The 20936-nt window shown below is 41.8% G+C and overlaps 1 protein-coding gene across 3 annotated transcripts in view; it reads right to left on the reverse strand.

Annotated features, from left to right (window-relative positions):
• Positions 1-603: 603 nt before the first annotated feature.
• The window catches only part of PTH2R (parathyroid hormone 2 receptor), a 335103-nt gene continuing 314770 nt past the window's right edge, over positions 604-20936 (reverse strand). For 2 of the 3 annotated variants that reach the window (XM_033944289.1, XM_033944291.1), the window contains one exon: positions 604-1552. In XM_033944289.1, coding sequence (XP_033800180.1) covers positions 1157-1552 — 396 coding nt within the window. In that variant the 3' untranslated portion in view covers positions 604-1156. Of the gene's footprint in view, positions 1553-10354; positions 10475-10816; positions 10888-20936 lie in introns of all 3 variants that reach the window. The other variant, XM_033944292.1, reaches the window with a different exon arrangement.

Raw genomic sequence — 20936 nt, forward strand, 5'->3', positions numbered from 1 at the left:
TTTTTTTGATATGCTTTGTTTAAGTAATGCATTATTAAACATATTTTGAGCTTAATATCAACCTGGAGTCCTCTTTAGTCCAAAAAATAGAAGCTTTAGTATGTAATATATATATATAATTTTTTTTTCATATACTTTGAGGAACATTGAAGCCAAAAGAGCAATTGGACAAGTGTTGAATGTATATGTTTGATATTTATCCTAGAGAAATGACTGCTTCTAAATTAAGAGAATATAATCTTGGCTTTAGAAATGACATGCATGTGTGGTGCAGTGGTTACAGCTACAGCCTTACTACCCTGATGTTATTGGTTTGAGACCCTGTGATAGAAGTAAAATAAAAAAAAGGATTAAAATATAATAGTGATGTCAGCATTTTGCTGCATACAATTTTAATGATAAAACCCAGCATAAAATCAACATTCTAATGACATCATAATAATGAGACACGATGTTGTACACTTTTTGTAGACATCTAAAAGGCAATTGTGTAAAGGACATCTAACTATTTAGACCCGGTTCTATAAAGGACACCTATTTAGACGTGCCTAGACTTGCTGAGCGGTGCTGAGCGTGATTCTCTATAGTGTGTCTATGCATTATAGAATCACACTTAGCTGGACATCTAAACCACACTTAAATATAGATGTCCTTTACAGAATTTACCCATAAATGTAAAGTTGGGCGTATAAGTTTATAGAATCTGGAAGATAGGTCCTACTGAGAATAATGGGGCTTGAGTTATATAATTTGTATCAAACTATAGTAATACATGCTAATCTGATTAATACACATTGGTAAACAAAGCCCCAAATCTGTAAACACCAACCTCCAATAGCTTGAAAAAAATTTGCATACATACATTCAAGATTATTAACAAATATACCTTATGCTACTCTGTCCTCTGAAAATTCCACTAAACCATTTATAAAGCCTTTTCATGAGATTATAGGGTTTGTGCTTTTGAAAACAAAGTTAATATAATCTTTGAAGCAGCAATGAGCAGCAGCATTGAATCAGTAAATAGTCTTTGTAAATGAGACTTCACCATTAAATCATGTTTTTGATATTTTGGACTGCAAAAGGCAGATATAATTTACATCTCATTAGGAATCATAGGAAATCATTAATTCTTCTTATATTAGATGATGGTTGTTCAGGGTAGTTCCTCAATTTCTTCTCTCTTTGTTTCAGAATCTGTACTCATTTCTTTAGGCTTTAGAGTTTCTTTCAGTGAAATGTCATCAACTTGCTTCTCTTCATCTTCATTGGTCTCTTCTTCGATCCACTGAGGCAAGCATTCATGGTCTGAGTTGCTTCTAACATATCCAGGCAAAATAACATGCCCTTCAGGCTGTTTGCTGATACTTCGACAGACTTTACTGGAGATAAGCACCATGCATGAGCTTGCCACCATCTGGGACTGGCTACTTGTGCTGTGGGTTATATTGGTAAGGGCTGAACCATACCTGTAATTGCCACATGGAGTTTTGCTTTTCCAGTCTAGGGCCAGGTTCCATCTAGTCCAAGTTTTCTTAACCTCTGACTGAACCTGTCAGAAAAAAGATATGAAGAGACCACAGATAAGAGGAATTAAGAGCATTTGCACTAATAACAAAATGCAAACCAGAGAGGGAAAAGAATTGAGGATATATAAGTATGTTTACTGATTTAAAAATCAGGTTATGACAAATAATCAAAGTAAGTACAAGGGGCCGCTGAAAGTTAGCCCAACCAACAAAGTTAGAGCAGCCTCCATTGAGGGCTATTCACTTACGGCCTCTTTTACAAGTGCTAATGACCCCGAAGCCCATAAAGATTTAAAGGGCTTCGGGGGCTGTTGCCACGCGGCAGCCGCTAGCACGGCATTGTAAAAGAGGCCGTTAGTCCAGTATTTTTCTACCTTTTTTGTTCTGTTGGAAAAATACAGATTTAGCCTCAAATGTCCAAGTTTTGCCTTGGATGTTTTCTGCAATGTCCATTATTGCTGAAATGCATCCAAATCATATGTTCACCCTAATCCTGCCCAAAACGTGCCCCCAATATGCCCCTTGAGATTTAGATGCATCGTAAATAAATAGCATTAAAAAATTCTAAAAATGGGGTTCAAAAAAAATGACAATTTGAATGTTTTAGCATACAAAAGATCTATATGCCACTTTATGCCATTTTTTGGACATTTTGCTCTTTTGAAACTGAGCCTCATAGTTTCTAAAAAAAATGTTAGCTTCATAAACAGCTAATTTAAGAACCAACATAAAGAGGAACTATTTTAGAACTAATCCTTGAGAATAAAGAATTTTGTGTGAGATGTAATAGTATTGGAGCCACTCAGCATTAGTGATCATAATGTGATCATTTTCACTTGCTAACTAAAATGAGGACACTCAACAATTGAATTGTAGGAGTATCATTTTTTAACACTATTCCCCTCTTATACAAAGCCTCACTAGCGGCTGCCACGCAATAACGGCCCTGAAGCCCATAGAGATTTAAAGGACTTTGAGGGTGTTGACGCGTGGCAGAGGGGGGTAAAAGAGGGGGTATGTTTCATTATAGTTGTTAGGATTTATATCATTGAAAGATTGACTTTATTGTGGTGTTATTTCTCACTACTTAACATGTCCTAAGATGAATATTTAATTATTTTCACTGATTTCAAGTGTTCTAGAAGATTCTTTATGAGTTACATAATGTAAATTGCTAACAGTGTTCAAATAATTAAAAATATTCAGGATTCCAGATGTGATCCAGGAAACTATAGACCAGTGAGTCTGACATCAGTGCTTGGAAAATGGTAGAAACTGTGTAAAGAACAAAATTATTGAACACTTAGGCCCCGATTCTGCAAACTGCACCTAACTTTAGGCGTGCTATAGACATCCACACCACGCAAGTCGCACGCAGCGTCACTTAGGCGTCTGCTGCACGTCTCCAATAATACAATTTTTTTCACTTGTAGACGCCAGGTAGACATCCCTACAATGTATTTAGTTATATATAAAAATGTGCTTTTTACCGATTCTTTTTCATTATTTTCAGGATTGTATGCTTTAACATAATAAAAACACAGTATACCATCTTTAAAAGGATATTTATAATATATTATTTTCAGTGGGGGTTGAACTGGGAACATCAGTGTTGAAAAAATGTGGCATGCTTACACGCTAATCTTCATTCTAATCTGCTGTGCTAGACAATGAGTCATACAATAATAGCAATTCTGGTTTTATTATACTGTTCCGTATAGGCGTGGTTATGGCAGTTAATTCTGCTAGGATAGATGCCAGCATACAACACAAGGTGGATCTCACTGCCCTGTCATATTCTTTTTCTTCATTATTTCAGAATTTTAAGCTGTAACATAATAAAAACAAAAAAAGTAACACACTTCGGGACAGTAAGGGAATTTTTTAAGTACCTTCTTACTTCTCATTTATAATCTTAATGTATATTTTCTTCAAACCGCTTAGAACCTAACGGATGTAGCGGTATATAAGAAATAAATTACATTACATTACATTACTATGGGCTCCTTTTTCTAAGGTATGCTAGCGTTTTTAGCGCACACACAAGATTAGCGCATGCTATAGTGCACGCTAGCCGAAAAATTACCACCTGATTAAAAGGAGGCGGTAGTGGCTAGTGAGCGCTAAAACCGCTAGCGCACCTTTGTAAAAGGAGCCCTATGCAATCTTTAAAAGGATATTTATAATATTTTATTTTCAGTGAGAGGTACTGACTGAGAGTTGAACTGGGAACATCAGTGTGAAAGAGTGTAACTTTAACTCGTGTGCTATATAAGAAGCTGTAGAGTAATTGTAAAATTAGCTCCTAAAAGCAATGTAAATAATAGCTGTTTGAGCATTGTTTGGGCTTCACAAAGACATTAGTTGGATAGATGCTATTTAGGCGGCCCTGTTGGTCACCTGTTGAGCTTTGTTTAGGCATCAGATAGACATTTCTCTGAATGGGATTTAGGCAGATTTTGGACGTTTCCAAAGTGATCTTCTAAATACAGTTCAGGGATTTGATTCTGTGATTCAGCCACCACATAAACAGGACACATCCATACAAGCATATTGAATTTAAAACTTACTCATTTCCTGGCTAAAGAAGCAATGTTATTAGCTAATTATAGCACATGAAAATCACAGCTTTAGGTTTCGTGCTCCAAATAACACCTTCCTCACTAAACATTGCTCCAATCAGCTCATTCTTCAAAGCAAAGAAAGCCCCTAAGTTCATTTGGCAAAGCTTAAAAACATAATAAAACACATAACAGACCTGAATGTGGCTTCTAGTTCATTGCAAAGGGAGGTGTGCAGTTGCACAATGCTGACCTCATTGTGAGATCATCAAGATGCACCTGTAAGAGTAGCACACAGCTTTTACACATTGAGCGGCACCACCTTCCACATAGGTTTTTCTGACTCCCTTGTCATATCATAGCTTACTGATCTGCTTATGTATCATCTGCTTAGGAATGATATCACAGTTATCATAAAGAAAGTATTTCTAGCTCACCAAGTTAATGCACCTCCTCTATCCTCTTTAACTCACTGGTTCAAATTCCACTGTCACCTTCACTAATTTTAACAGCTTTCTATTAGCTTTCCTAAGATAGTCTACAGGTAGATGGTGAAATTTGCCATTTTCATCAGCATTGTGCAGTTTGCAGTCACACCTCTTTAGATCTTGACATGGCTAGTTTATCTTATGCTGTCATGGTAGGAAACTTCTCCCATGACTGAAAGCAGCCATTTGTGGCTTACCAAGTTAAGGTTCCTTGTTGCATCTCATCCAGCCTCTGCTGCTCAACAGTTCAAATCCTACCCACACCTCCACTCATTTTAACAGGTCTCTTAAGAGAGTCTAGCTGGTGGACATTGCCATTTTCCATCAGCGAATTTCTCTTTCCAGGCAAACTTATTTTTACCTTCCCAGCTGCAAAAATATGTGAACTTATGTCCATAGTGTGTTCTTCCTGAGACTATGCCTGTTACTCTATCTCACTTTTGCAATTTATTTAGTCTGTAGTTTATAATTATTTTAGTTAAAATGTGTGTTGTGTGAGCTGAAGTACACAGGGGAGTTGAATTCATATCAGGTTTACACGCTAGCCTTCATTCTAACCATTGTGCTATACAATGAGTTACTAAATGATAGCATTTAAGTTATTATTAATGTTCAGTTTAGGCGTCATTATGTATATAATAACGGTGTTTTAAAGCGACGGAGCAAAGCGCCACAAGCACGCCCAAGTGCCGCGAAATGATGTAATCGCGTTTTAGAATTGTGATGTCATAGAATCACTGATTTTTACGCATAGTCAGTCCACCAGGACAAGAAAAATTGCCTGAATACCTGAATAAATTCATTTAAACCTTTGGCATAATGGTCTACAAACTTAAATTTATTCATGTAGGTTCTGAATGCATGGGTGGGGGGAATTTTTCTACACTGCAAATCCCTATAGCCCAGGCAGCAGCATTGTGGCTAGAACACATCCACCTGTCTACCTTCTCTGGCAAAAGCAGCAATACCCAACCTGCACCTAGTAATTTCACACTGGTATATGGGGGTGCATGCGGCAGGAGGGGAAGGGGCTTCTGCTCTGACCCTATCCTATTATCACTGGAGACCAGCATATCTTGTAATCCATGTTTCTGTGATATACAGTAGAGGTCAAGACATAAGTAAGACTATGTCACATTGCGATACGACACTCATCCTATCCCTCTTTTTCCTTTCTTTCTCCATTATGCAGATAGAAGATCTACACAAACATGGCTGGCTCCTCTGAAGACAGGTGCAAGCCTTCCTGCAGGGGGTGCAGGAAGAGCTTGCCGCTCTTGCTGGTGAATAATGAGTAGATAGGGGAAAATGCTTTCAGTCCCAGAATAAATACTGTAAACCATTCTGAGAGAACAGTAAAGATAACTTTATCATGAAATCATGTGAAAAGGTTCAGCCTCTGATCATTTGGAGTTGTCTTATTCCTCACCAAAAACAATATGCATGAGAGAGATTTGCCTGCACTGCCTTCTTGGTATGCAAATCTCTCTCATGCATGTTCATTGTGGATATCCTGAAAACCTTGCCTGTCAGTAGATCTCGAGGACTGGACTTGGGCAGCCCTCCTCCCCCTCCCTTTAACCCTCTGCTTGTCAGCCTGCTCTTCTGTATGATAAAAATGAGCTTTGTCCTGGCCAAATGTATACAAGGAATAATAGAGAAATCTGGTAGAACTTTGAACTTGTGCTGCACTATTTGCAATCATCTGCTGGCAAGACTTTACAATTCTGTTTCATTACCTAGAAGTAGGCACTGGTTTGGCACAAGTAGGGCTAGCAGCAGGTTTTGCAGTCACAGGGTCTTGTCTGTCACCTAAATGTTAATAATATACCTTCTAGGAGATTGATGCTTTTTATTTTTATTAACTTTTGAAGGAAAGAAAGCAGTCAAGAATGTCATGTTCAAAACTGTACTTTACCTACCTGACTGTATCCTGTTTCCTTCGTGTCTAGCTGAAGCAGCTGCAGCGCAGGCACCCCATGAAGGTCTAGGAGATGGCCATGAAGAGGAGATAGAGGCCCAGGAGGAGGCGGAGGATCAATGGAGACAAGGTCAGAGGTAGCGGCCCGGAATAGGGCCCGGGAGAGGGCTGAGGAAGAGGCCCAGGAGAGAGTCCAGAACATGGCCCGGGAGAGGGCCTGGGAGAGGGATGAGGCCCAGGAGATGGCTGAGGACATGGCCCGGGACATAGCCTGAGAGAGTTCCCGGGACATGGCCCGGGAGAGGGCTGAGGCCCAGGACATGACCTGGGACATGGGCGAGGCCCAGAAGATGGTTCAGAACATTGCCCGGGAGAGGGCCTGGGACATGGCCCGGGAGAGAGCCCTGGAGAAGGCCGAGGCCCAGGACACAGCCTGGGACATGGCCGAGGCCCAGGCAATGGCCGAGGCCCAGTGTCCTGCCCAAACCCCTTCCCCCGCCCAAACCCCTTCCCCCAATTCTCCTACCCTTTCAGTTCCAGACCCCATCCCACCCCTTCCCTCTCTGTCCCCCCTCCCCAGAGCAGCATGACCAGCCTCAGGAGGAGGCTGGCCTCCTCCATGCTCCCTCAACCTCTCCAACACAGAGGGATCCAGGTGTAGGGGCAGCTGCTTCAGCAGCAGATGCCCCTGCCCCTGGAAACTGCGTTTTAGAGAGGTTGAGGGTGCTAGAGGAGGCCAAGATGACGTTGATCCAGGAGATGCAGTCATGGAGGGAATGCCTGGATGGGGTGGAGCATACCCTCGGACTCCAGGCTGGGCATGTTTCAACCCATGTGCCAGAGTTCTCTCCATGACTGTCCTTTCTCCAAGCTCCTGACTCCTCCTGAGGTAGCTCAAGTTGCTCTTGGGGGGCAGCTGCCCTCTTTTTCCTTGTTTGTGTTTAATTGTACATAGTTTATTTGTATACAGTATAGTTTTTTTTAAGTTTTAAATTTTATTACTTTTATAAAATCAGGTTTACATTGGTTTATAGGTGTCCTGTGTGGTTCTCTTTCTGCCATCTTCAGTTTAGTGGACAGAGTGGAAGGGAGATAGGGTTCAGGAGGCACTGCTGAATGGGCCCTGGTATTCCTTTTCAAAATAAGAACAAGGTGACATATAAAAAGTTACAAGATCTTTATTGGTCTCTGTAATTGTATTACCTCCTAGCCACTCAAATGTATAATCCATGAATGCAGCAAGTGTAATGCTATGCAACTGTAGTTAGATGAGGTGATATATTACAGCTATGATATGCAAAGTAAGCCACTCCCGGTTCCAAAGCAGAAGCCTACATAGGGAAGGGGAAAAATATCACTGTGGTACAATTGTAGAATAAAGGGCTGCTGCTAGGAGAAGTCAGGCTCCAGAACAAGAGGGTAACCAAATAAGACATCTGGGTTTTATCTTCTTTCCACTGCATGCAAGGGAAGTAAAACCCAGATTTCTCAATCCATGCTCCTGTTTCTGGAGCTGGACCCTGGACTAGGCTGAAAGCGCCCCGAGTAGACCACAGGAAAACTGTGCTGGCATGCTGCTCAATAAGGAGACATTCCCCACAGGCCAAATATTAGATAAAACAGTCAAGAGGAAACCAGGTAATTAGTCAAATCCTATCCAGGATTCTTTATTCCACAAAACAAAATCAGAATGGCAAACAAGAAACAAAAAGGAAAAATTCAAAGCAAAAATCATGGTCAGCAATATCAGGATATACAAAGTCCCTGTGCTTTAGCAAGTTTGGCACCACTTTCTGCAGCTAGGCCTCACCTGGGCCTAGGTCTTACTTTAGAGAGAGTTAATCTCACTTAGCACAGTGTAAAAAACTTTCATTGCTTTACTTCACATAACACCAAAAAGAAAAGTTCAGGAGGCCTTCAGCTCTCTGTTCCTGAGCTGGGGCAGGAGAACTGCCAAGTTTGTCTTCATACAACTATTCAAATATTCCCACCTGAGGTCTTGACAAACTTCTCCCTCTTAGAGCAGTTCAGTCCCTTTGAAGTACTTCATTCAAAACAAGAATCATAATCTCACAAGGCAAAAACAAAACTGTGAGTTCCAGTAACAGCCCTTATAGAACACAAGAAGGTGCTCTGTCTCTGCCCGGGTCTTGAGTAGGGCCTCAGCAGTGCTATGAGCCCATGTAGCAAAAAGGAAAAAGGGAAAAAAAAACACTCTTTCATACTAGGCTACCGGCTGTAACACAAGTCCTATTAATTGTCCACACAAAATCCAAGATAGCATTACAAAAAACAGTTCAGTGCAGAGCAGTAGATAGCTTTGGTAACTTCCCACAAAACAAAGTTTTTTAGTTAGTGGTGTTGCAGGTAATACCTATTTCCATTGTTTCAGGTCCTGGAAATACATGCTCACAAACTTCCATTTCTTCCACTTGAGGTATGGCCTCAGCTTCCTGGCATGGAGCTAAATTATCCACTTCCATGGCTTCCAGGTTAGTAAGTTGCTCTGGTCTGGCTGGCTGTTGAGCACTGGAGAGAGGACCCTTTCCCTTCCTTGTGCTCTCTGATTCTGAAGGGAAAGCAGCTGACTTTTTAGGGGGAAAGTTACGTCCTGCTCTCAGTGTACCTGTGCTGTTCTGAGGCTCTCTTGGGCTCCCCCTGTGGATGGTTGGGTAAATGCAGGGTTTTCTCACAGGAGCATTTTGCCTAAACCTAATATTCACAGGTTTGGAGACAAACCTTGCAGAGCTGGGCCGAATTTCCATCTCCTCAGCTTCTGAATAGTCAGTTAGGACATCATCCTCAGCTGATTCCTCCCTAGTGTACTCCTGTAACCTAGGCTGCTGGACTCTGCGGGGCTTGGGAACAACTTTCCTAGCCATGTATCTGCCTCTCCTGGGGTTTCTAGCTGGAAACACATCAGACACAGAGTCTGGCTGGTCACAATGATAACCATACCCCAAAGAAAGCAACCTACATCCACTGCTTTGGTAAACCAGATGTGTAAAAAGGAAGATATTTCCCTAAAAACTACAAAGATGCTCACATATGCACAGGTATCAATAAGATGGAACAGGATCTGCTAATACCGCAGCAGGAACTACACTTGGCTGTTCAGGACACCTGAAAATGGAAAAGAGGAGAAGCATGTTTACACATTGGAGATGTTCTTAGGGTTTACCATATTTATTACTTCAGAAAAAGGAGGTTCAACCGCAAAATCTAAATCTGTCCTCCCTTTTTGAAGCAATGTGTTAACCCCCTTTATCTTGACCTACTTAGCTTATATAAATTAGCTTGTTTACATTAGCTTATATAAATAGCATGGGGTGACACACTACTTGGATCTCACCGTGGTGTAGAGGTTAAAGCAACAGCCTTAGCGCACTGATGCTGTGGGTTCAAATCTCACCTTATCCCTTGCGATCTTGGCCAAATCACTTGTAATCCTCCACTGCTCCAGGTATATTAGATAAAGTTGTGATAGAAGTTTCAGCACCTGTTTATTGACTTATTTTGAGCTCCTTTGAGGGAATAGACATAATTAAATAAATAGCAAAATATGACTGTGCAGATAAGAGCAGGAATGCATGTAGAAGCAACAGATAGTTCCATGGAAGGGTGTCATATGAGCTAAAAACTATCACCAATTGACCATTCTCTCAGAAATTCATCAAGTACGCCCTTGTGAAAGAAACAAGTGTGAAACATGTTAGCATTGTGAAAATGTATTTAATTCATCACAAGGGCTACTCAGGGAAGAGGTATAGTTATAACAGTGCAGATGGTAAGCACAATTTACAATCAAGTGAAGGATATCTAGAGTAAGCAAAGGTTGCAATATACCATTCTCACCTATAACTCTTTGCCCAGGTGCAAGCTGGTATGCTGAACCCAGTTTTAAGAGACCTACTCTGGCCTCTGGGAAACACAACAGGAGTCATTAGCCACTTTGGAAAAATGAGCATAGTCAACCTGAAATCAGGAGAAAAGAGGGAAAATGTTAGAAAGACATCTGTGGCAAAAGTAAAAAGCAGAAGTTGTGGGAGAATATGCCACAGCACAGTCTCAAAATAACACCTAGAATGAATAGAAGCAAACACAATGTTGGACTCCTAAAAAGAAGAGACAGCTGCATTTGAACCCTTTTTATAATGATGCCTAACAATTAGGCGTCCATCAGGAGAACAAAAAGTTAAAGGAGAATCATTATAAGCAATAACACAGAATGGGAGTCCTAAAGAAAAAAAAAATCAGCTCTGCCTAAGCTTTTTTGTAACAAGAACACCTAAGTAGGTAGCAATATATCATTCTCACCTGGACTTGTTATCTGAGCTGCTAGCAAGGAGTTCCTTGCATAAGTGCAAGCTAGTGTTCTGAGGCCAGTTCTACAAAAGATGAAAAATGTTAGAAAGACATCTGTTGAAAATTACTATAGCTGATAATGGTCCTGTGGAATGGAGAGAGTTGTGGCAGATATAGGAGACATCAGCATAAGCAATAACACAGAATGGGAATCCTAAAAGAGAAAACTCTGTTCTGATGGACCTTCTTATACTAAGCACGCCTAGGTGGCGTCTGATGTCATAGGCACCGTTAGGACTTTCTACCACAAAACTTTCAAACTGATTGGGTGTGGTTTAGGTATTGTTGGCTAATGATCTTTCTGTTAAAAGAAGGTACAACACTTCTGGCTCCATTGAAATTTGAATCTACTCCCATTAAAATTGTTTCAACTTTAAAACTTTTAGGCTTTACTCTTGACAGCAAATTTTCATATCATTCCCAAATCAGCACAGTCGTCCAGAAATGTTTATATAGATTAAGAATGATTTGCTCCCTTTCTAATTTACTGGAAGCTGCCGCATTGAAAACTTTAATTTATTCATTGGTTATTTCGTGTTTAGATTACTGTAATGCCCTCTATAAGGGAATCACAAAAAAGGAGATCAGGCGATTACAGATCATTCAAAATACCGCTATTAAAATCATTAGCGGGGCAAAGAAATATGATCATGTCACCCCTCTTTTAGTCGATGCTCATTGGCTGCCAATCGAATACAGAATCAATTATAAAATTATACTTTTAACATTTACCACTAAAATGAATAACCAACCTGATTTAATTAACAGTCTTTTAATCCCGTATGTAACAACTAAATCCCTTCATTCCACTTCTCAAAATCTTTTAGTTATACCATCATTAAAATCAATAAATACTTTACGTATCAACAACTTTGCTGTCACTGCCCCTTCACTTTGGAATCTACTGCCTATAAATCTCCGCAACGAATTAGATATAAAACAATTTAAAATAGCATTAAAAACATTTCTATTCCGAGACGCCTTTTGTTAAATTGCCACTTTTCTTTCTTTTCCTTTTTTGACAATTTTTTACCTAACCTATTGTTTTAGCCTTTATGACTTATCTATCCTATACTTATTGTAGTTCCTCTCCATCTGCCCTACTGTTGCAGTATGTTTGAGTTAGTCATTTGTCTTCCCTGTTTTAATATGTTTAATTTGTTTTTGTGTAATTTTATTATGTGAACCGCTTAGAAGTTGGATTAAGTGGTCAAACAAATTTTTAATAAACTTGAAACTACTGACTTTTAATCATTTCCTTCACTTCTCAAAACTTTTACATGAAGGCATTTGGCATCTGCTTAGTTTCTAGAGGCTCTTGTTACTGAATTCTTTTTTTAGCTCTATGCTTCAAAGCACTGCTTTTGTCTTCCAAACGTCAGGGGTTCAAGTCTTGAGTACGATTAGCAAATATTTAATATTCATTTTTCTACCAGAAAACCTTCGAACTGTTTGGGCGTTCTTTGGCCATTCCTTTGCTTAGACATATTTGGGTCAAGCTTTAAAATGATCTGCAGCAATTCTCAGATGTCTAAAGCAGCCTGTTCTCTCATCCTAAACCACCTCCGCCACCTCAGGCATGAAACCACAACCCCAATTCAAAAGGCAAGCTGAATTTACCAACAGTAATGTCTCTAGGATACATATCAAAACATGTTTCTTCAACACTTGTCCAAACCCTCTGAATGTTTTAGTAAACTCTTATACCTTTTGCCCTGTGTGTATATTGCATAAAAAGAAATACATTCGTACCACAATGGCTGTATGAATGTATCTGATGCACAATGTTGACCTCATTGTGAGATCATCAAGATGCACTTAGAATGGCAGATTGTCACCAAAATATTGAACATGCTTTGGGGTATCCAACTATCATTTGGATTTGATCTTCAGAGGATGGGGGAGGTGCCATTAACCGCTGAGCCATAGCCACAGCCACTTCCTTTGACTTAGAAGTTTCCTACCATGAGAGCTTAGGATATTCTAGCCATGGCACGATCAAAATAAGTTTGCCTGCAAACTGCGCAATGCTGATGAAAAACAGCAAAGTCTTCCATATATACTCTTATGAGAGCTAATAGGAAGCTGTTAAAATGAATGAAGGTAAAGGTGGGATTTGAACTGGTGAGTGTGAAAAGCTGGATAAGGTGCAACAAGGTGCCTTAACTTGGTGAGCCACAAATGGCTTCTTTCTGTCAAAGGAGAAGTTTCCTACCTTGACAGTTTAGGATGTCCTAGCCATGGGAAAGTAAAAATAAGTTTGCCTAGAAAGGAAAATGGGCTGATGAAAAATGGCAAAGTCCACCATCTAGACTCTTTTAGGAGAGCTAATATGAAACTCTTAGGAAGTTGTTAAAATTAGTGAAGGTGACAGTGAGATTTGAACTGTTGAGCTGGAGAGAATAGAGGCGGTGCATTAACTTGGTGAGTTAGAAATGCTTTTTTTTGTTGTGGCTGTGAAATCATTCCTAAGTAGATGATACAGAGGCAGGTCAGTAAGCTATGATATGACAGGGCAGTGAGATGAAGCTGATATAGCTCAATGTGTTAAAATCCTGTGCTGAGGTTGTGAGTTCAACACCCAGCACATCTTTTAATTGATGCATTCTACCTTGCAGGTGCACCTTGATGATCTCACAATGAGGTCAGCATTGTGCAGCTGCACACCTCCATTAGCAATGAAGAAAAATGCATGTTAAGGTCTGTATCTGGTTTTTCTATTTTTAAGCTTTGAGAAATGAAGAAATGTTCTTTCTTTGCGTTCAAGAAAGAGCTGATTGCAGCACTGTTTGGTGAGAAAAAGGGGTTCTTAAGCAGGAAATCCAAAGGGGTGTGTTTCTCATGTGCTGTAATTAGTAAATCATATTGCTGTTTGGGCAGAAAAGTAGTATGTTTTCCATGCAATATATTTCTATTGATGTGCCCTATTGATATGGTGGCTTTTTAAATCTATTAGGAGGGGAATAAAGAGGGAAAAACATATTCCTGAAGTCTACATAGAAGATATCATTTCAGAAGCCCAAAGCACACCTAACTTTCTCCCATAGAAAGTCTCGTTCATCCCAAGCAGAAACCACACTTAGACCAGCTTTTCATTTGCCTACAATTTCCACAATGTTTAGACGCAATCCGCCGCTCAACTAGCGTCTATCTGGAGCCTATCCCTAACCACGCCCAGGTTACGCTCACATTACGCCCACATCTATATACTTAGATGTGACTTTTCATGAGAACGCCTACAAATATGAAGATGCACTCAAAACTTGCGTCTACATTCTGAGGATGCCTAGCTAGCACCTACCTCTATCTAAGTGCCAATTAACGCTTGTTAAGACCCTTAAATCGCTCATTAACCACTTAAATCGGATGCCTAAATGGCAGGCGGCAGGCGCCGTTAGGCGCACTTTGCAGAATCAGGGTCTTATGGGTTGATATTCAGTCCATGGAGGTAAATGGCTTGAAAGCTGTTTATAGTTGCAGGTTGAATTAATCCCCAAATATTCAATGCGAGGGCGTGTTTTGCCTCCAGTATTGAATATTCGGTTTAATGCAACAACCTATAAGTTAACGGAGAACTGGTTAATGATGACCAGCGCCTTTTTGTTGTCCTAATTTTGTACTAAATGATATTGCTGAAGGGTTGTTGCGTAAGATTTGCCTCTTTGCGGATGATACCAAAGTCTGCAAAAGGATGGTATGAATAACATGAAGAAAGACCTGGCACAACTTGAAGAATGGTATGAAATTTGGCAGCTAAATTTTAATGCCAAGAAATGCAAGGCCATGCATTTGGGCTGCAAAAACCCGAGGGAACGGTACAGTTTTGGGGGTGAAGAACTAATATGCATGACAGAAGAGCAGGACTTGGGTGTGATTGTATGTGATGATCTTAAGATGGCCAAACAGGTTGAAAAGGTGACGGATGCTAGGTTGCATAGGGAGAGGTATGGCCAGTAGGAAAAAAGAGGTATTGGTGCCTCTATAAGACTTTGGTGAGACCTCATTTAGAATATTGTGTACAATTCTGGAGGCCGCACCTTCAAAAAGATATAACAAGGATGGAGTCGGTCCAGAGGAAGGCTACTAAAATGTTGTGTGATCTAAGTGATAAGGAGTATGGAGACAGATTTAAAGATCTCAATTAGAGAATGACACAGGGAAAAAAATCTGTCCCCGTCACCGCCCCGTCCCCGGCTCACCGTCCCCTTCACCGCCCTGTCACCGCCATTCCCTTCACCGCCCCGCACCATCACCGCCATCCCCTTCACTGTCCCCGCAGCATCCATATAAGCCTCAGTACTGCAAAACACCATGAAGACAAAAGAGAGTCTTGCCACTATTACTACAGCACTGAGAATCTGTTTCAGTGCCTCTGCCCTGTAGTAAAAACAGAACATAAAATAAATCAATTGTCTTGTCCTCCCTTGCAATGACGTGTCCCCCATTTTCACCTATAGCTCAAATCAGGTCAATTGTGCACACTAAGAATGCCCACCTGAGCATATAATCATGCAGATGCTGCAGTACAATGAGCAACAGGAGGATCTGGAATGTGAGTGCAGGCAGGCAGTGATACAAAAACAGCAGACACCCGACCGATTGCAGCATTCCGCCATCTCCCTCCCTCCACCTCACCTTAGATTTAGAGTATTCCGGCTTTCTTTTTCGCCCAGCCGCACACGCGGCTGCTCATTTGTTCAATATTCTCCTCTGACGCAACCGGAAACAGGAAGTTACAGGAGAGGAGAAAATTGATCAACTCGAGCAGCCGCGCGTGCGGCTGGGTGAAAAAGATAGCCGGCATACTCTACTTCAGTGTTTTTCAACCTTTTTACACCCGTGGACCGGAAGAAATAAAATAATTATTTTGTGGACCGGCAAACTACTAGGATTAAAATTTAAAAACCCCGTTTCCGCCCTATCTCCGCGAGCTCTGTCACCTCAATAACTATAGAAAAATAGACAAATATAGTGCAAAATATAGACAGCAGATATAAATCCTCAAAACTGACATGTTTTGATCACTAAATTGAAAATAAAATCATTTTTCCTACCTTTGCTGTCTGGTGATTGATTTAATGAGTCTCTGGTTGTGTTTCCTTCTATCTGTGAATCCTTTCTTTCATTTCTTTCTTTCTGCACTCAGGCCCAAGAATTGTCCCTTTCTATTCCCTCCCTCTTTCCTTCCTATGTCCTTAGTGCCCCCGGTGCCTCCTTCCCATGTCTTTAGTGCCCCCAGTGCCTCCTTCCCATGTCCTTAGTGCCCCTTCCTGTCTTTAGTGCCCCCAGTGCCTCCTTCCCATGTCTTTAGTGCTCCCAGTGCCTCCTTCCCATGTCTTTAGTGCCCCTTCCTGTCTTTAGTGCCTCCAGTGCCTCCTTCCCATGTCTTTAGTGCCCCTTCCTGTCTTTAGTGCCCCCAGTGCCTCCTTCCCATGTCTTTAGTGCCCCCAGTGCCTCCTTCCCATGTCTATAGTGCCCCTTCCTGTCTTTAGTGCCCCCAGTGCCTCCTTCCCATGTCCTTAGTGACCCGTCCTGTTTTTAGTGCCCCCAGTACCTCCTTCCCATGTCCTTAGTGCCCCTTCCTGTCTTTAGTGCCCCCAGTGCCTCCTTTCCATATTCTTAGTGCCCCTTCCTGTCTTTAGTGCCCCCAGTGCATCCTTCCCATGTCTTTAGTGCCTCCTTCCTATGTCCCTCTCACTGCCTTCCACACTTTGTCCCACCCCCACCACCGAAGCCTGCCTATCTACCTCTGTCCCTCCCTCCCTAGCCAAAGCCAGCCTGCTGCCTCCCTGCCGCTCAAAAAAAAAAGCCTTCTTCCTTTTCCCCTGCTTTTACCGCCATGCTGCAGCTACTAAAGCCAACAGGAAGTCTTTCCAACGTCAATTCTGAAGTCGGAGAGGACATTTTGGGCCAGCCAGGCAGCGATTGGCTGGCCCAGAACATCCTCTCCGATGTCAGAATTGACGTCGGAAAGAGTTCCTGTCGGCTTTAGTAGCTGCAGAATGTCGGTAAGAGCAGGGGAAAAGGAAGGAGGCTTTTTTTTTTGTGCCTGTTCGTCTTGCCGGCCCTGCTCTACATCAAAGGTGAGGTGGAGGGAGGGAGATGGCGGAATGCTGCGATCGGGCGGGTGGGGACCGCGCGATCCTTGAATGCCTCACTGCGGAGACAAGTCCATTCACCGCTCCACAGGGCGGTGAATGGCCTTGTCCCCGTCCCTGCAGAGACCACTATTTTTTCTTCCCCGTTTCAGCGGGTTACCCGCAGCTACTCGCAGCTAGCTGCGGGTAATCTAATCTAATCTAACCTAATCCTTAGGTTTGTATACCGCATCATCTCCACGTTCGTAGAGCTCGATGCGGTTTACAGTAGGAGAAATAGGAAGGAACTACAACAGAGGGTTAGAGGTAGAAGTGTGAAGAAAATTTAGAGGACTTGGGATGCCAAGATATGAGTTTCCTTGATTCCTAATTTGGAGGGAGACTTACATTTTTTGAGAAAAACCAGGTTTTCAGATGTTTGCGGAAAACTTGGAGAGAGCTCAAGTTCCGAAGAGGGGAGGTAAGGTTGTTCCAGAGCTCAGTGATTTTGAAGTGGAGGGAGGTCCCTAGCTTTCCTGTGTGGGAAATGCCTTTTAGCGAGGGGAAGGATAGTTTTAATTTGTGGGAGGATCTGGTGGTATTAGGGTTTGAGGAATTCCAAGAAAGAGGGATAAAGGGAGGGAGGATACCAAATAGGATTTTGAAAGTTAAACAGGCGCATTTATAGTGGACCCTGGCGATTATTGGAAGCCAGTGGACCTTGGCCAGGAGTGGGGAGACATGGTCAAATTTACTTTTAGCGAAGATGAGCTTGGCCGCGGCATTCTGAATCCGTTGGAGTCTGTGGAGGTTTTTCTTAGTTAGGCTTAAGTAGATAGAGTTGCAATAGTCCAATCTGGAGAGGATGATGGATTGGACAAGGACGGTAAAATGTTTTTGATGGAAGCAGGATCTAACTTTCCTCAGCATGTGAAGGCTGAAAAAGCATTTTTTTATCAAGGATTGGAGGTGGTCATTGAAGGACAATGTGGAATCAATGATGATGCCCAAGACCTTGCTCGAGAACTCAAGCTGCAGAGAGGAGCCAGAGGGAAGTGGGATGGAGGTGGGTAGGTGATCTAGTTTTTGACCGAGCCAAAGAAGTCTTGTTTTGGACTCATTTAATTTCATTTGCACAATGTGGGCCCAGGATTGTAGGTTCATTATACAAGAGGATATGTTCTTAGACAGGTCGGTGAGGTTCGAATCGGTCTCGAGGAGGACGAGGATGTCGTCTGCATAAGTGTAAATTGTTTCAAGGGGGGATAGGAGGAGGAGTTTTAGGGAGGACATATAGATGTTGAAAAGGGTAGGGGATAGTGGAGAGCCTTGCGGGACTCCACAATTCGGTTTACAGGGGGAGGATGAGGTGCCATTCATGTTAACAATGTAAGAACGAGAGCGGAGGAATTTAGAGAACCAGCCTAGGACTGTGGAGTTGATACCTATCTCAGAGAGTTGGTAAACAAGAATATCATGGTGAACAACTACTGTGTCATTCTCTAATCTCAATTTGTATACTCTGGAGGAAAGATGGGTAAGGGGAGATATGATAGAGATGTTTAAATACCTACGTAATATAAATGTGCATGAGTTGAGTCTCTTTCATTTGAAAGGAAACTCTGCAATGAGTGAGCATAGGATGAAGTTAAGGGGCTCCGGAGCAATCTGAGGAAATACTTTTTTACAGAAAGGGTGGTAGATGCGTGGAACAGTCTCCCAGAAGAGGTGGTGGAAACAGAGACTGTGTCTGAGTTCAAGAAGGCCTGGGATAGGCACGTGAGATCTCTCGGAGAGAGAAAAAGATAATGGTTACTGCGGATGGGCCATTTTGCCTTTATCTGCCATCATTTCTATGTTTCTATGTAAACTGGCTGGATCCGGTTTAGCAACCACATTAAAGGCAGATTTTAGTTTTGAAAATCTGCCTCTTGGAGAAGTTAAAATTGACTATGCTATACATAGTAACATAGTAGATGACGGCAGATAAAGACCCAAATGGTCCATCCAGTTTGCCAAACTGTACCCTCTCTTTAATTTAAATTTTCCTTCTTAGCTATTTCTGGGCCAGAACCCAAAGCTCTGCCCGGTATTGTGCTTAGGTTCTATCTACTGAATTCTCCATCAAAGCTGATTCCAGCCCATCTAAACCATCCCAGCTGTTGAAGCCCTCCCCAGCCCAACCTCAACCAAACGGTCATATACAGACACAGACCATGTAAGTCTGCCTAGTACTGGCCTTAGTTCTTCGATATAAGCCATTATCTTGTGAGGGATAAATCTATATATATAAAATCGGAGGTATGTATGTGTGTATGTATGTGTGTATGTGCCGCGATCACGCAAAAACAGCTTGACCGATTTGAACGAAACTTGGTATGCAGATCCCTCACTACCTGGGGTGATATGTTCTGGGGGTCTCGCGGCCCACCAGCACACGTGGGCGGAGCTACAAACAGAAACTCAGATTTCACCCATTCATGTCAATGGAAAAAATGTAAAAAGCTGCCATTCTCACAGTAATTCCAAACAGCTTGACCGATTTGAACGAAACTTGGTATGCAGATCCTTCACTACCTGGGGTGATATGTTCTGGGGGTCTCGCGGCCCACCTGCACACGTGGGCAGAGCTACAAACAGAAACTCAGATTTCACCCATTCATGTCAATGGAAAAAATGTAAAAAGCTGCCATTCTCACAGTAATTCCAACTATAACACACTGATCCCTCACTACCTGGGGTGATATGTTCTGGGGGTCTCGCGGCCCACCTGCACACGTGGGCGGAGCTACAAACAAAAAATCAGATTTCACCCATTCATGTCAATGGAAAAAATGTGGGCGGAGCTACAAACTGAAAATCAGATTTCACCCATTCATGTCAATGGAAAAAATGTAAAAAGCTGCCATTCTCACAGTACTTCCAACTATAAAACACTTTCTAAAAAAATACTTTCATTCACCACTATAAAGTATCTTTATTTGCATCCATTTACCGTGTTATTGCTATAATTAAATACCCGTGCAACGCTGGGGCATCAGCTAGTCAGTATATAAAACTAAGGGATCCTTTTACTAAGTTGCACTAGCGGTTTTAGCGCACGCTGCAATTCCTTGCGCGCTAGATGCTAATGCTTCAATTGAGCTGGCATTAGTTTTTGGCACATAGTGCGGGGTTAGCGCGCGCTGCAATGTAGCGCTAGTGAACCTTAGTAAAAGGAGCCCTAAAGGTTGGATTAGATAGAATTGGATTTTCTGATTCGAGATCCTTTGTGTTCATTCCTCACCTTATTTTAACTCTGTCACCGTTTTCCTCTCCACCAACTCCCTCGGGAGCACATTTCAGGCATCAACCAGCCTCTCTGTAAAGAAGAATTTCCTTACATTACTCTTGAGTCTACCACCCCTCAACCTCAAATCATGCCCTCTGGTTTTACCATTTTTCTTTAGGGTATACATATTTAGGGCTTCCAGTCTCTCATCATATGTCTTCTGGCGCAAACATGATCAAATTTGAGCCAATATCGGGAGTAACGTCGCAAAAGAAATCTACTGTAGGGGCATTTAATTTTTGAAACGGCGACTATGATAAAATTAGGAAAATGGTTAAAAAGAAGTTAAAAGGATCAGTTGCAAAGGTTAGGACTGTAAACCAGGTGTGGATGTTATTTAAAAATACCATAATGGAAGCCCAGACCAGATGTATTCCACATATCAGCAAAGGTGGAAAGAAGAGGAAACAAGAGCCGGTGTGGTTAAAAGGTGAAGTGAAAGAGGCTATCAGAGCCAAAAAAGATCCGAATGAAGAAAATAAGAAGAAACACAAGCACTGGCAAGTTAGATGCAAAGCATTGATAAAGCCAGCTAAGAAAGAATATGAAGAGAAACTTGCAAAAGAGGCAAAAACTCATAGCAATTTTTTTAGGTACATCAGAAGCAGAAAACCTTTGAGGGAATCTGTGGGACTGTTGGATGATCAAGGAGCAAAAGGGGCGC

Source organism: Geotrypetes seraphini, chromosome 5 (genome assembly GCF_902459505.1).
Source record: "Geotrypetes seraphini chromosome 5, aGeoSer1.1, whole genome shotgun sequence".
In the NCBI taxonomy this organism is placed as follows: Eukaryota; Metazoa; Chordata; class Amphibia; order Gymnophiona; family Dermophiidae; genus Geotrypetes; species Geotrypetes seraphini.